Source organism: Heloderma suspectum, chromosome 7 (assembly GCF_057233095.1).
Source record: "Heloderma suspectum isolate Gila_16-S chromosome 7, 16-S_ref, whole genome shotgun sequence".
Classification (NCBI taxonomy): domain Eukaryota; kingdom Metazoa; phylum Chordata; class Lepidosauria; order Squamata; family Helodermatidae; genus Heloderma; species Heloderma suspectum.
Window position 1 is genome coordinate 8435118 of NC_139464.1, and position 17345 is coordinate 8452462.

Below are 17345 nucleotides of genomic sequence, written 5' to 3' on the forward strand. Positions count from 1 at the left end.
GAGTGTTCCAGATTTGTTGGCATATTGAATGCAGCACTTTAACAGTATCATCTTTTAGGATTTTAAATAGCTCGGCTGGAATACTGTCATCTCCGCTAGCTTTGTTGTTACTAATGCTTCCTAAGGCCCACTTGACTTCAGTCTCGAGGATGTCCGGCTCAAGTTCAGTGACCGCACTATCATGGCTATCAGGGACATTCAGATCTTTCCTGTATAGTTCTTCTGTGTATTCTTGCCACCTCTTCTTAATCTCCTCTGCTTCTGTTAGGTCCCTGCCTTCTTTGTCCTTTATCATGCCAGTCTTTGCACAAAACGTTCCCTTGAGATCTCCAATTTTCTTGAAGAGATCTCTAGTCTTTCCCATTCTGTTGTTTTCCTCGATTTCTTTGCATTGTTCATTTAAGAAGGCCTTCTTGTCTCTCCTTGCTATTCTCTGGAACTCTGCATTCAGTTGGATATATCTTCCCCTTTCTCCCTTGCTTTTCGCTTCGCTTCTTTCCTCAGCGACTTGTAAAGCCTCATCAGACAGCCACTTGGCTTTCTTGCATTTCTTTTTCTTTGGGATGGATTGAGTTGCTGCCTCCTGAACAATGTTACGGACCTCCGTCCATAGTTCCTCAGGCACTCTGTCTATCAGGTCTAATCCCTGAAATCTATTCCTCACCTCCACTGTATATTCATCAGGGATATGATTTAGGTCATACCTGAATGGTTTAGTGGTTTTCCCGACGTTCTTCAATTTAAGACGAAATTTTGCAAGAAGCAGCTCATGATCTGAGCCACAGTCAGCTCCAGGTCTTGTTTTTACTGACTGTATGGAGCTTCTCCATCTTTGGCTGCAAAGGACATAATCAATCTGATTTCGATATTGACCATCTGGTGATGTCCATGTGTAGAGTCGCCTCTTGTGCTGTTGGAAAAAAGTGTTTGCTATGATCAGCATGTTCTCTTGGCAAAACTCTATTAGCTTTTGTCCTGCTTCATTTTGTACACCAAGGCCATGCCTGCCTGTTATCCCGGTGATTTCCTGACTTCCTACTTTAGCATTCCAATCCCCTATGATGAAGAGGACATCTTTTTTGGGCGTTAGTTCTAGAAGGTGTTGTAGGTCTTCATAGAACCGATCAACCTCAGCTTCTTCGGCATCAGTGGTTGGGGCATAGACTTGAATTACTGTGATGTTGAATGGTTTGCCTTGGATTCGTACTGAGATCATTCTATCATTTTTAAGATTGTACCCCAGTACTGCTTTTCCCACCCTTTTGTTGACTATGAGTGCTACTCCATTTCTTCTAAGGGATTCTTGCCCACAATAGTAGATATGTTGGTCACCTGAATTAAATTCGCCCATGCCTGTCCATTTTAGTTCGCTGATTCCCAAGATGTTGATGTTCAATCTTGCCATCTCATGTTTGACCACCTCCAGCTTACTTTGATTCATTGATCTGACATTCCAGGTTCCTAAACAATATTGTTCTTTACAGCATCGGATTTTCTTTTCACCACCAGACACATCCACAGCTGAGTGTCCTTTCGGGTTTGGCCCAGCCGCTTCACTCTTTCTGGAGCTACTTGGAAATACCCTCTGCTCTTCCCCAGTAGCATATTGGACACCTTCCGACCTGAGGGGCTCATCTTCCGGCGTCATATCTTTTAGCCTTGTGATACGTTCCATGGGGTTTTCTTGGCAAGAATACTGGAGTGGGTTGCCATTTCCTTCTCCAGTGGACCACATTTTGTCAGAACTCTCTGCCATGACCTGTCCGTCTTGGGTGGCCCTGCACGGCATAGCTTATGGCTTCACTGAGTTATGCAAGCCCTTTCGCCACAACAAGGCAGTGATCCATGAAGGGTAGTGCAAGGTGAAGAGGACCTTTATTGTGTAGTGAGGCCCTCCTGCATGTATCACTGGTTTTAATTGATGATACTATTGGCTCTCCCAAAGTAGGGATGGTGGAGAAATCCGCCATGGATTCCAATGAGGCCGGATTCTTTAGAATCCATCCCTCGGAGTCCATGGTGGAACAGGCTACCCCCCCACCACCACCCCACGGAATCCCCCCCGGGATGGACCCTACCTGGTCGTCGGCCAGTCTGGTCCATCTGCAGCCATCTGCTCCTCCGTCTGCAGATGCAAATGGCTGCTGTCTCCTGAGGACAGCGCAACAGAGAAGGTGGCAGTGTGGCAAAAGCAGGAGCGTCCCTGCGTTAGCCACTATAGGCTATGTAAGTATTTACATAGCCTATCATGGCAAAAAGCAGGGACGCAAATGGTGTCGGCTATGCCATTTGCATCGCTACTCTTTTTGTGATAAGCTATGTAAATACTTATGTAGCCTATCACGGCAAAGAGCGGGGACACAAATTTGCGTCCCTGCTTTAGCTGTGATAGGCTACATAAGTATTTACATAGCCTATCACGGTTAATGCAGGGACGCAAATGGCATCCGCTACGCTGGACACCATTTGCGTCCGCAGCCCGGCAGCAGATGGAAGTCCAGCTACAGCCAGGAGCAGAGCTGGCCGGGGAGGATTCCTGGGGGAGGGACGGATAGCCTCCCCCCCCCCAGAGGATGCCCCGGAAAGGAACCAGGTAAGTGATCCACCCACCCCTATCCCAAAGTTTGTCATTATGTTGCTGAAAGGTTGAAATGCCTTTCCCAAGCTACAATATGCTGGCAGTTTTTGTATGTTTGTCCTGTTCCCTTTGCCTCTGGCCTTCCCAGTTTTGCCTCCAGCCCTGCTTATCACTGCAATGACCCCCCCCCCGCCACCCCCAACTGCATTGGAAGCCATAAAATCCCCCGGACAGAGAAAGAGCAAATTGGTGTATGACACCCCTCTTTGCCTCTTTCCTCTTTGTTGCTTCCAGAGTTTTTAAAATCTATTATTGTGGTGTATTTTCTTTTTTAAAAAATGGCAGCCACCTTCTGAATTCTTTACCAGAATAGGGTGGCCCATTCATTACTTCCAGAAAAGTGTGTGCATATCCTGTTGGTTCATTGGGCTGGGATGGAAGCATCCCAGAGCAAGCTGAGGGGCTGCACTGCTTCATTTTTCCCAAACCTTGGGAGCATCACCAGGTGTGTGACCCACTCCTATGAGGCATAAAATCTCATGTTGCAGTATTTGCTTACAACACCATATTAGTGTCCAGGAGTCAAATAGCATGCTTTGTGTTGTGCAAAATCTAGGGATGTACAAAAGTCACTTACCTTTGACGAAATTTGCTTCGCAGTGGGGGGGAGGCACCCCGTCCCTCCCCCCGAAATTCTGGCCGGGGGGGATGCGCCCTTCCCTCCCACCGCAAATCCCGGCCGGCCAGGACCACAAATGGCGGCGGCTGTAGCCGCTGCCATTTGCATCCCTGCAGTCAGCTGTGATAGGCTACGTAAATGTTTATGTAGCCTATCACGGCTGAGTGAAAAGAAAAAAAAAACGCGCGTACGCAAATGGTGGCGCCCATGGGCGCCGCCATTTGCGTTCCTTATTTTGGCACGTGAAGTCTACGTAAACATTTACGTAGACTACGGCGAAAATAAGAGGAACGCAAATAGCGTAGACGCTACGCTATTTGCGTTCCCCTTATTTTCGCCATAGTCTATGTAAATGTTTACGCAGACTACGCGTGCCAAAATAAGGAATGTAAATGGCGGCGCCCATGGGCACTGCCATTTGCGTACGTGCAGGGTTTTTTTTCACTCAGCTGTGATAGGCTACATAAACATTTACGTAGCCTATCACGGTATTTTTTGAAAATCTAGCCGTGATAGGCTACGTAAATCTTTACATAGCCCATCATGTTTTTGTGTGTGTGTGTGCTTTTTTACTGGAAATGGTGGCGGCGGCAGCTGGTCGGAAGACCAGCTGCCGCCGCCGCCAAACCGCTGCCGAACCGCTGCCTGAGCCGCCGCCACCGCCAGGGAGATTCACCAAAGGTAAGTCCCGTCCCGGGGGGGGGGCGGGGGGGGGCAGACCATTTTGCCACCGATTTTGGGGGGCCGAATGCGCTGGCATTCGGCCTCCCCAAGATTCGTGGAGAAATTCTCTGACATCCCTAGCAAAATCTTGCTTTACGTCAGGAGTACAGAACTCAGGTTGAAGACCAAATCTCATCTGCCTGGGATACCAATCCAGCTCTCCATAATTCCCCAGATGGTCATGATCTACTCCTTCCCTGGCCCCAACCTCTTTCCTTTTGGCCATCAGTCATTTGGTGGCTTTCCAGCTTTTGCAGTTTTTTCCCCATTTTAAAAGGTTGAAATGTCTCTCCCTAGGGACGGCGCGGGCATCTGATTCCATCTGGGAATCCAGCAGAACAACCCCGCCTGTGCCCCCAAGCCCCTCTCACTGAGCCCCTCCCCCCATTTGCCCCTGCCCGTGCTCAGCGAGCAGCACGCATTTACCCCAGCGGCCTCATGGAGCTCCACGGTTGCCATTTTTGGAAAAATAAAATGGTGACGGCAAAATGTGCATATTTCCGTATGTGCGGAAATGTGCATTTTTGCAAATGCATATATTTGCACATGCATGAAAATGTGCATTTTGCGATTGTTGTTTTATTTTTCAAAAAATGGTGACTGCGGGGCTTGATGAGGCTGCTGGGGTGAGTGCAGACTGCTCACTGAGCCTGTGAGGGGCTCGAGCACGATCCATGGACTGTCGAGTGAGGGAAGGGGCTGGGCAGGCACCCAGAGAACCCAAACGGGTGGATTTACATATTCCCACCTCTTCCATGGCGTAAGAGCTTTAGGCTACAATATGTTGGTATTTTGGGTATGTTTGTCCTGTTCCCTTTGCCTCTGGCCTTTCCAGTTTTGCCTTCAGCCCTACTTATCACTGCAATGACCCCCCCGCCACCCCAAACTGCATTGGAAGTCATAAAATCCCCTGGGCAGAGAAAGAGCAAACTGATGCAAGGCACCCCTCTTCCTTTCTACCCTCGTTCCTTTCTGCAGCTTGCCACTAAGGTTTTGGGTGAACATGATCAAAAACCCACAGTTTGTCTTTGACATCCACAAGAACAGCATCACAGACGCCTGCCTGTCGGTGGTAGCGCAAACCTTCATGGACTCCTGTTCGACCTCGGAGCACCGCTTGGGCAAAGATTCCCCGTCAAATAAGCTCCTCTATGCCAAGGATATTCCCAGCTACAAGAACTGGGTGGAAAGGTATGTCCCACCTCCTCTTGTGACACTAGGACTCAGGAGGTCACCCAATGAAATTATTTGGCGGTGGGTTCAGGTCAGACAATAGAAGACACCTCTTCACATATATTATGGAATTCAGTGGTGCAGGATGTGGTGGAAGCAGCCATAGCTTTCTGTCTTTCTAAAAGGATTGGACATATTTTTCCAGAAAGACTGTCTTCTACTATGTGAGCCTGCCTGGGTTTTAAGAACTCTTCCATCAGTGGCAGGTCTGGTGGAGACACAAGCAAGTGGCTGCTCCCAGGCTCTGGAACTCTTTGCCGATGGGGGCTTAGTTGGCCTCCTCTCTGTTGTCCCTCCACGGGCAGGCAAAGGCATCTTTTATTCAGGCAGGTCTTTGGCATATAAGCTGGTCTGTTGGTGATGGGGGATTGCATGGAATGGTGCAGTTTATTTCTTGTACTGTTGTGTTTTTAATTGTGTTTTTAATGGATCACTATTTATATTGGGGTTTAATTATGATTTTGTTTTATCTTGGTATTATTGTTAACCACCCTGAGTGCCATTTTTTGGTGGAAAGGCAGGGCTATATATGGAGGATTAGCAAGGATATAATGCAGGGGTAAGGAACCTGCAGCTCTCCAGATGTTGCTGGACTTTAACTCCCATCAGACCCAGCTAACATGGACAGCAATGGCCAGGGATGATGAGAGATATACTCCAACACCATCTGGAGAGCCATGGGTTCCCCATCTCCTATGCAATGGAACCCTCAAATTCAGAGGCATTGGGTAGCTCCAAATACCAGAAATGGGGGAGAAACAAAATGGCACAACTGAGCTTCCTGAACATTGTTGGGAACACCTAGCAGGGCTCCTCTCTCTCTCTCTGTTTCTCCTTTTTTGTTTTTCATGTATGAGTGGAAAAATGTTCACCGTAGTCATCTCGCTCAGCTTTGTTTTCAGACCACAAAGCTTTTTAATTAGGAGGATGTGCTGAGCCTGTTTTGGGGTTCTAATTTCTCTTGTGGTGAAAATGCAGTTCAAGGGAGGAGGGAGGAGGGAGAGAGGGAAATGGAGTTGAGAAAGGCAAGGCAGGCAGGTCTGCGTAAACCTGTCATCTGTCCAGGCCCTTCAACCCACAGGTTCAAATCCCAGCAAGGGACTCTTCTGTTCCTTACCTTCCAAAAATAAGTGGCCATGCAGGTTACAACTGGAGATGGAGGGAGCAGTCCATTTCCAGTCTGTATTCTTTCACATACATTCATTTATAAATCTGTTGCATTCTGTTTTTATATAAATCTGCATTTTCAAAAACTGCCTGAAAATTTGCATTATTCTTAGATGTATTTTTTTCATGAAATATGCATTTTGGTAAGCATTTTACCTTAAAATGTGCATTTATGTATGCATCTTAATCTAAAACATGCATTTTGATACATTTCTGAGCTGCGCACTGTGTTGCAACATTAGGAGAAAAACAAGAACTGAAGCTCTATTCTGGATGGGGAGACATTTTTCTCCCTCTTTTATAAATTTAAACTTGGGGTCATTGGTGGGAGATTCAGTATGGATAAAAGGAAGTCCTTCTTCACACAGCACATACAGTGTGAAATTCACTACCACAACAGGTAATGATGGCCACCAATTTGGATGGCTTTAAAAGGGGATTGGACAAATTCATGGAGAGAAGGCTATCAGTGGCTACTAGTCCTCATGGCTATCTGCTACCTCCAGAAGCAGTATGCCTATGTACACCAGTGGCTGGAGAACTCAACCAGGAGGGTGTGATGGCACTCATATCCTACTTGGGAGTTTCCCACAGGCAGCCAGTTGGCCACTGTGTGAACAGAATGCTGGATGAGGTGGACCCTTGGTCTGACCCAGCAGGGCTCCAGTCCTCTTACATTCTGATAGTAGTCTGGGAACTATGAATTGGGCTGGTTTGCTGCCAAAACACAGACTGAATTAAACCATGTATCATCCCTGCTTACAATACACTTAGACCTGTAGCCCACCATATCCCTCAGCATTGAGTCATGTGCAGCCTGTGACAGACTTCAGGGCTTTAGCCAGGTGCCTCTTGACCTAGGATTGATTGATTATTTATTTTTATTTTTATTTTAATCGCCCATCTGGCTGGCCACCTGGCCACTCTGGGCAATGTACAATAATACAACAGTTTAAAACAATAAAATTCCAATTAAAACATCGTATTTCTAAAAATACCCTAAAAAGGTAAAGGTAAAGGTGTCCCCAACCAGTCGTGTCCAACTCTAGGGTGTGGTCCCATTTCTAAGCCAAAGAGCCAGCGCTGTCCAAAGACGCTTCTGTGGTTATGTGGCTGGCATGACTGAACACCGAGGTGCACGGAACACTGTTACCTTTCCCGCCGAGGCGGTACCTATTTATCTACTTGCAATTTCTTGCTTTCGAACTGCTAGGTTGGCAGGAGCTGGAACTGAAGACAGGAGCTCACTCCGTCACGCGGCACTCGGGTCTCGAACTGCTGTCCTGCCGACCTTCCGGTCTGCAGTTCAGTGTCTTAACCACTAATGCCTGCCTGAACAACCAAGTTTTCAGTGCGTGGCAGAAGCTCATTAAAGAGGGGGTAAGGTGAAGTTCCCTAGGGAGGGAGTTCCACAGAGTGGGGGCCACCACAGAGAAGGCCCTCTCCCTCGTCCTCACCGGCCTAGCTGTCCTGGCTGATGGGACAGAGAGAAGGCCATCCAACGCTGATCTTGTTGAGCGGCCTGTCTGGTGTTGCTGGAGACGCTCCTTGAGATAGGCTGGGCTGGAACCGTATAGGGTTTTAAAGGTCAAAACCAACACTTCAGATTTGACCTGGAAAACAACTGGTAGCCAGTGCAACTCCTTTAGAACCAGAGTGATGTGGTCTTGCCGACAGCTGCCTTTAATGAGGTGAGCCGCCACATTCTGCACCAGCTGCATTAGGAACCAGCAAAGCGAAGTATCTAGGACTCTCTGTGCTTGGGCATCAGAGCCCTCTTCAGAAGCAGAATAACATCCTCTCAAGAGAGGTGCTGAGCCTTTTGAGAGAGGTCGAGGGCTTCTGCTAGGGCTGAGACACATCCCTGCCAATGAGACCAGCCCACCATTTGCCTGCAGCTTGGTATATTTGTGTGCCTCTTCAAAGAAGCCATGTGTCTTGTCAGGGTGAGGGTCTACCTTGCCAATGCTGCTCCCACCTCCCATGAGGAGCAGCCCAGCCTGTGGGGAGTTCTCCAGATCACCACGAAGGGGGCAATAGGAGCACATTCCCGAGCAACTTCACCAGCCCTCAACATGATCCTCCTGGACTGACAACCAGTGGAGGCTGGTGGGTCTGACATCAGTGGGGCTGTGTATCTGCTCTGGATTTCAGTCAGAACTAGGAATGCTGGAGAATTCTGAGATGGATTAAAAGGAGCTCAGATTTCTAAGAATCCAACCTGCGGAATCTACTGCAGATTGCCCCCCTCAGGCCGTGCAGAGTCCATGGACTTTCAGATGAGTTTTTTACTTTCCCGAAATGTATGCATATAATTCCGTAGAAAAATACATAAGTTTCTGCTGAGGAAATGTTGAATGGAATGGGAGACAATACACTAAATGTTGCATACTGAGATAAATTATGTAATATTTACGTAAGTACATACGTAAATAGTCATGTAATTATTTCCGTATTTTTCTGCATGACGAAAAAACATATTCGCATCCATCTGTGGGCAGATGATGGAATGAAAGGTGCCAGACAATCCGCGAAACACAGACGGAGCGGATTTTACACATTCCGTACATCCCTAGTCAGAAATTTGGATAGACTGATGAAGCACTTTAGACAGCTCCTTTAGAGTACTGACGGGTTCTGACTGAAACCTGGAGTTGATACACTGCCCCACTGAGATTGGAGCCACAGGCCCCCCCTGCCGACCACAGCATTCTGCTAGACTGACCACAGCAAGGGCATGTGATTCTAGAGAACCACACCACAAGTAACGAATATGGTTTGCCTTTGTTCTTGTGAATGCAGCCTGAGTTTGCAAACTCAGTGAGCCAATTCTGCCTGTTTCCTAGTGCATGTAAGGAGCTAGTTTCCCTCTAGTCTTTAACAAAAACTTAGGTGTGATATAAAAAACTAGGGCATAATTAAGGAAGGGAGCTCTAGAGAGACCTCTTGGTTGCTTAGAAACTGCATTTTGCAGAAACCGAGGTCTCTGACCACTCCTAAAAATAATTATTTGGTCAAATTGGAACCCAGCGGTGGCCCAGCTGAGAAGAATTGCCTTTCATATTGACTACAATGTAGAAGTTTTTTGCCAGCTTTGTCCTCCTTCCACTGGTGAATGCGTTCGCCAAAGCCCAGACATGGCGCATACGGTGCTGTCTACATGCAGGTAAGAAACAGAGAGCTGACACTGTAGCAGACAAAGCTAGAGGAGCAGTTCCTGCTACTTAACCCTTAAAGGTGGCCAAAGCATCTTTTTAAATCCAACAAATAAACCTGTGTAGGTCTGCCTCTAGAGCAGGGTTGTGTCAGCGATCACCAGAATCGATGACAAAGGAAAACAGTTGAGCCTAATGAAGATGCAGTTTTTAAAAAAAACCCACTCAGACACAATAGTTTGATTGGCCATTAAAAAATGAAAAGTATATCCTATCAAGATAGCAATGCTCAGCAACAAGTGACTGAATATGCTATATGTCTAATATTCTGGGGAGAAGCATTAGTCGGCTCAACATCTCAGGCTCACGGGTTCCCTTTGCCATGGGGAGAGAGCCATTGTAGCTCAGTTTGCTTTACTATGTTTATTTAAATGTTTTCTCTTCCTGGCCCCATGCCTAAAATCTCCTATCCTTTGGTGTGGGAGGCAGGGTGGGGTGGGGGTTCAGGAAGATAACACATTCAACAAAACATGGACAGTCTGGTCTAGTCTTTTTACTTTCTTCTCACAGCGGGGAGAGTGCCCAAAGTTTGTGATTCCCGCCAATCTAGAAATAATGAATGAGTCAGCCCTAAATGATGGCATTTTCCATGCTTTCTTAGATGAAACTAGGGATGGAAATTCCCATTTGTCTCAGTTTCTCATTTTTCCAGTCTCAAATTCAGTTCATCTCAAACTTTGAGCATATCTCCTGTCTTAAGTTTGGTTTGCCTTGAACTTTGAGATGTATTTATTTATTTTTGCATGAAAATTCTCAAGCATTTTTGTGTATGTTTCTCCTAATTCATGCACATTTTTGTATGCATTTTTGCCTAACATAAACATATTTTGCCAGTAAAGTTCCTAATATAATGCTTCTCATTACAGTAGGGATGGCGGAGAATTTCTCCCCGAAACTTCAGGGGGCCGAGCGCCAACGTGTTCGGCCCCCCGAACATGTTTCGAGGAGAAATCCTCCGCACCCCCCCGCACCCCGCACCCCCCCCTGGGACAGGACTTACCTTCACCGAATGTCCCTCCTGGTGGCTGGTCCAGCCGGCAGTTCGGCGGGTGTTCGAGCGAGGCGGGAGCGGCAGCCGGACTTTTGACCGGCTGCCGCCGCCGCCATTGCTATGAAAGAAAAAAAAAAAAAAACGCCCCCTGATAGGCTATGTGACGATTCACGTAGCCTATCACGGCTAGATTTGCAAAGTCAGCCGTGATAGGCTACGTGAATCGTCATGTAGCCTATCACGGGTGACTTTAAAAAAAAAAAAGAGAGAGTACGGATAATGGCGGCCCCCATAGGGAGCCGCCATTCCCGTTCCTTATTTGGTCGCTGTAGTCTACGTAAATGTTTACATAGACTACGGCGAAAATAAGGGCAACGCTATTTGCGTTGCCCTTATTTTCGCCGTAGTCTACGTAAACATTTATGTAGACTACAGCGACTAAATAAGGAACGCGAATGGCGGCTCCCTATGGGGGCCGCCATTCGCGTACGTGCTTTTTTTTTTTAAAGTCACCCGTGATAGGCTACGTGACGATTGACGTAGCCTATCACGGCTGACTTTGCAGATCTAGCCGTGATAGGCTACGTGAATCATCACGTAGCCTATCAGGGGGCGTGTTTTGTTTTGTTTTTTTTACTTTCGCGTTCGCGGCTGGGCGAGGCGAGGCGCCTCCTCCCCGGCCTGAATTTCGGCCGGGCGAGGCGGGAAGCCTCCCCCCCTCGGCCTGAACTTCGCGGGGGGAGCAGCGAAACGCTCCCCCCCACCGCGAACGGCCTTCGACGACAGGTGAGTGACTTTCGTCCACCCCTACATTACAGAGAGTTAACTGTGGTCAAAGACTGCAACCGTGCATATTGTTGAAGTGAATGGGATTCTAGCCCTCTAACTCTGCTCGGCATTGCAGCCAAACATCAGATGTCCAGAATTGCCTCATTAAAATCCAGATCCAAATCTTTAAACTTGGAAATAGTCAAACAAGATGCAATCCTATGTGTGTTTAGGCAGAAAAAAATCCTACAACTCCCAGCATGCCCCAGCCAGACCTTTTTCTGTCTAAACTGGCATAGGATTACACCCTTATTCATTGAGATTGAGTAACCCCCTCTTCAAATCTCAGAAAGAATTCTCAGAGGGGCTTACTTCAAAAGTGAAATCTCATAGAAGATCAGACCAATTGCAATTGCCAAAAGAAAACAAATTGACAGCACAGCAGACAACTTACCAGCCAGGCAAAGTTTCCTGGCAAGAGATGTCTGGAGCCGAGGCTCCACCACTGCCAAGGCCACCTGTGTCACCTCTGACAGTGGTCTGCCTTGGAGGATGGGCTCTGTGGAAGATCTTAATACATGGGCAGGTTTGTGTGGCATAATATACAGCTAAGGGCACAATCCTATGGGGATAGTCAGCCACATCCAAACTCAGACTGACTATCCAATGCAGGGAAGGCAGAGCACAGAAAAGATATTCTCCTCCATGGTCTGGCTGCCCTGCATTTGTGGCTAGACGGCCGATTTTGGCTGCCTAGCCAGGGTGCCTTGGAGTGGTGGGGTGGGGATAATAGAATCATAGAATCATACAATAGTAGGGTTGGAAGAGGCCTACAAGGCCATCGAGTCCAACCCCCTGCTCAAGTCAGAGGAATCCAAGTCAGAGCATCCCTGACAGATGGCTGTCCAGCCTCGTCTGGAATGCCTCCAGTGTGGGAGAGCCCTGAAGCTGGACAACACATAGGGAATGTCATAATGGCACTTCCATACGCCCCACTCCCAGGAATGCCCTCTTTTCATCCAGTCCACACTGCTTTTATGACTGCAGAGCGGGGAAGAAGCATGCTGCCTACGAGACAGCAGGGGAGGGGATGTGGAGTCAGTTTTCTGGGAACCGACCTTGGAGCCCTGGCTCCAAGATCGGGTCCCAGAAAATGAAAAATCCCATGGCCATCTAGATGCTGTCTAGCTGTCATAGGATTGTGCCCTGAGGTGTAGTGTGGAATAGGGAAAGGGGATAAATTTATTCGGTTCGCTCTTTAATGTGAACTCACCTAATTTTGCATTTACCTAATTATCCGAATTTTGCAGTTGGAGTTCTCCAATCAAAAAATCCATACTATCTATCATCTGTCTGTCTGTCTGTCATCTATCTATCTATCTATCTATCTATGGGAAAAGGGCACAGAGAAATGTGCATATTAGTGAAAAATATATCAAAATGCATTATCTTAGGAAGATTACTTGCAAAAATGTGTATATTGGGCAAAATTACATAAAGTGCATGAATTAGAAGAAAGGTGCACAAAATCCATATGAATTTTTCATGCAAACATGAAAAAAAAAAAAACCCTCAAAGTTCAGGGTGAATTTAGGATTGGAAAAATGCAAAACTGGGAGAAACCAAACATGATGGATTTCTCCATTCCTCGCATGGAACAAGGGAACTGATTCTTCATTGGCATGCCACCACCATGAAACATTTGTGTCATTCCATACACAACTTTGTAACCCGAGTTGTTCTAGGGAGGCCAAGTATGTCTTTGGCCATCTTTTATTCATGGGCCTGTGAGTGCCAGAGGTCCCGTTGTCTGTCTCTGAAGCAAGATCAGAGAAACCAAGATCCAAAGATGACCTTGGCCCTTCAGAGCTCTGAATTTCCACCCATCTGAAGGACAGCCCAGATTAGCCATAGAGTCACAGGACTGGACACTTTTCTTGTTCCCCACTTCTGTGGGCCGCTCTGATGTCGAAGCTGTCTCTTTGAGCCTAGAAATCCCAAGGCTTTGGCAGCATTTGACGAATCATGGAATCACAGAATAGTGGGGTTAGAAGTAGGGATGGGGGAGAATTTCTCCCCGAAACTTCGGGGGGCCGAGCGCCAATGCATTTGGTCCTCCGAAGGTTGTTCGGGGAGAAATTCTCCGCCCCCCGCCCCCCACCCCCCCCGGGATGGGACTTACCTTTCATGAATGTCCCTCCCGGCGGCGGGTCCCGACGGCAGTTCGGCAGGTCTTCGTCAGGGGTGGGGGCGGCAGCCGGTCTTTCGACTGGATGCCGCCGCCGCCATTACAAGCAAAGTTAAAAAAAAAACGCCCCTGTGATAGGCTACGTAACGATTAACATAGCCTATCACGGCTAGATTTGCAAAGTCAGCCGTGATAGGCTACGTTAATCGTCACGTAGCCTATCACGGGTGACTTAAAAAAAAAAAAAAAGCGCGTACGGCTAATGGCGGCCCCCATAGGGAGCCGCCATTCGCGTTCCTTATTTGGTCCCTGTACTCTACGTAAAGATTTACGTAGGCTACGGCGAAAATAAGGACAACGCAAATAGCGTTGCCCTTATTTTCGCCGTAGTCTACGTAAATCCTTACGTAGACTACAGGGACCAAATAAGGAACGGGAATGGCGGCTCCCTATGGGGGCCGCCATTTGCGTACGCGCTTTTTTTTTTTTTAAGTCACCCGTGATAGGCTACGTGACGATTAACGTAGCCTATCACGGCTGACTTTGCAGATCTAGCCGTGATAGGCTACGTTAATCGCTACATAGCCTATCACAGGGGCGTTTTTTTTTTCTTTTGAAGTTCGCGGCCGGGGAGACGGGGCGCTTCTCCCCAGCCTGTATTTCAGCTGGGCGAGGCGGGAAGCCTCCCCCCGGCCTGAATTTTGGCCGGGCGAGGAGGGAAGCCTCCCCCCCTGGCCTGAACTTCAGGGGGAGCAGCGAAGCGCCTCCCCCCCACCGCGAAGCAAGCTGCGAGACCAGGTAAGTGACTTTCGTGCACCCCTAGTTGGAAGGGGCCTATAAGACCATCGACTCCAACCCCTTGCTCAATGCAGGAATCCAAGTCAGAGCATCCCTGACAGATGGCTGTCCAGCGGCCAGCCTCATCTTGAATGCCTCCAGTGTGGGAGAGCCCACCTCCTTCCTAGGGAATGGGTTCCATTGTCGTATTGCTCTAACAGTCAGGAAGTTTTTCCTGATGTTCAGCCGGAATCTGGCTTCCTGCAACTTGAGCCCATGGTTCCGTGTCCTGCACTCTGGGATGATGGAGAAGAGATCCTGGCCTTCCTCTCTGTGGCAACCTTTCAAGTACTTGAAGAGCATTGTCCTATCTCCCCTCAGCCTTCTCTTCGCAAGGCTAAACATGGCCAGCTCTTTCAGTCTCCCCTCACAGGACTTTGCTGGGATCCAGAAGCCCCTGGGAGGAGCCAAGGTTCTGAGGCAGACCAGCTCATTAGCATGCATTGGCATGGCAGAGCTATGCGAGGGGGCTCCCACCGACCTGTGGTTCTTCTCCACTCTGCCAAATCCACAACACTCCTTAAAACTTCATCAGTGCAGCCTAACTGCATTTGTCACATGCAACGAAACATTTCCATGCAACAAGGGCAGCGCAAAAGGAAGGCATGCAAGGGGGCGCAAAACCAACAAGCACAAACTGCCAATCACGTTTTTTGCTGCATAAAGCCAATGTAGCTTTATGCTTTATTTACAGGGCCAGCAGAGCTGGTGGAGGGGGGCAAGTTTGCTTGTACCTCACCACCTGGTGCCTAGCTCCCCCCAGGAGTTAGGACATCAGGATGGGGAGGAGACAGCAAAAGAAAAAAGATGTGCAGGAAAATAAAGCAAATATGAAAGTGCAGGTGGGAAAAGTGTGGCCCACCAAGCCATTTCTGGCAGCCTGCCAGAGCCCCTGCATCAGTTGCTGCTGAAAGAATCATGGTGGCACAGCCTGGGGTTTCCCTTGCCAGTGCTAGCAAAGGAAGCCTTTCCTCATCTCCAAGCACTAGCAAGAGAAACCCGTGTGTGCGTGCGCGTGCGCACGCACATGTATATATATGCACATGTGTGGTCCCTGGTGCTGCCTAATGTGGCCCTCAAAGCTAAAAGATTTGTGCGCCCCTGTACTAAAATAACTTGGCCATGCCTCTTGTTTAAAGAGACACTCGGTCCTGTTCCTCCTCCTCGGAAGAGAGAACCAAAAACTGGGGGGCAAGTCTTCTCCCGAAAGGAATGATAAAGTTGTTTGTTCTTGCCTTTTGAACCAGAGGAAGAAATAACCCTATTTTCTAGACTCGCTTGCCAACTATGCATGGTCAATCCAATTTCTGTATTCTAGAGAAGACTGCAAGTGCCTTCTTAACTTTGCCATTGTGGATTCCTCTTCTCTCCAGCATGGGCATATACAGCATCCATCCAAAATTAGATTTTGTATAATCTAAGACAGGGGTGGGCAGAAAGTAGATCTCCAGATCACTTTGGACTTCAACTCCCAGCATTCCTGACCATTGGCCATGTTGGCAGGGGCTTCTGGAAGCTGAAGTCCAAACATCTGGAGACCTACCTTCTGCCCACCATGAACTAAGATAATGATTGTTTGTTTACAATACTTATTTACTGATTTTCCTGGCAGCAGTGTACAATCATGAAAATAACATAAAAATGCAACAAATAAACGACAAGAAGAAACAATAAAACAATGATATCTGTCATACACTGTGGAAAGATGCTTTGAAGGAAAAGAACATGTGTGGCTGAAGAGCTGCACTAAACAAAGCATGGTGTGCTAGAGCAGGGGTCCCCAACCCCCAGGCCATGGACCGGTACCGGTCCATGGCCTGCTAGCAACCAGGCCGCAGGGGTGTGCAAAACCCCCTCACCTTGGGTCCTTGGGGCTCCGCGGGGGGAAGGTGATCCACCCCCCCCCCAGAATCCTCACCAGCCCCGGCCAGCTCCACACTGTGGCAAGTCTTCAGAGCTGCCGGCCAGCTCCAGCCGCTGGCCAACTTCCGGCCACTGGGATGCAAATGGCGTCCACGTAACGGATGCCATTTGCGTCCCTGTTCTTCAAGTACTAGGCTACATAAATCTTTACGTAGCCAATTACTGTAAAGAATAGGGACGCAAATGGCGTCCGCTACGGGGACGCCATTTGCGTCCCAGCAGCAGGAAGTCCGCCAGCGGAACCACCACCACCCCCCGGTCTGTGGAAAAATTTTCTTCCACGGGACTGGTCCCTGGTGCCAAAAGTTGGGGACTGCTGTGCTAGAGGAGAGGGGCGTAATAGAGATAGAGGGGGCACTGAACAAAATGGAATGAATGGTTACAGTGAAAAGAACAATGCATTCTTGGAGCAGAAAACTTTTGGAGAAAGCTATCTTCTTACACTTGCTTGGAACAAGGGAGAAAGTAGTAGGAATAAAAGTCCAGGCATCCCACATTTGATACACAGCAGACACCTGCTTGTGGAGCATACCCCCACCATACCTTTTGCAAGTGTACTAGCCTTGACTAGTGACAGGCAAGGCATGGTGAGCACTCTCTCTCTATCCCCCCCCCTCTCTCTCTCTCTGTGTGTATGTGTGTGTGTATATATATATATATATAATATATATATATAAATCTAGAACGTGAGTTCTCTTAATCTGGGGAACTGAAGTGACTTCCATTTTATCTGAACTTGGAGCCATCTGCTGGGGAATATTTAATTACTCCAATTAGCTGTTGCTATTCTTTTGCCTTGAACCTAAGGTTCTTCTGTCTGAAGTCAATCCAGTCTGGTTTGATAGAGACATAACCAACCAAAGTAGTTATCATCTCCTGCCTTCTGTTGGGCCACATGAGCTTCCAGTACCAGAGGCAGTGAGCCTATGTACACCAGTTTATGTGGAACATGGGTGAGAGGGTGCAGTTGCACTCATGTCCTGCTTGTGGGTTCCTGGTTGACAGCAGGTTGGCCAGTATGTGAAGAGAATGCTGGACTAGAT

At 48.0% G+C, this 17345-nt stretch overlaps 1 protein-coding gene across 1 annotated transcript in view; it reads left to right on the forward strand.

Moving 5' to 3' along the window:
- Positions 1-17345, forward strand: part of PLXNA4 (plexin A4) — an 820970-nt gene that overhangs the window by 788680 nt on the left and 14945 nt on the right. The window contains exon 29 of the mRNA XM_084809045.1: positions 4959-5171. Coding sequence (XP_084665171.1) covers positions 4959-5171 — 213 coding nt within the window. The remainder of the gene's footprint in view (positions 1-4958; positions 5172-17345) is intronic.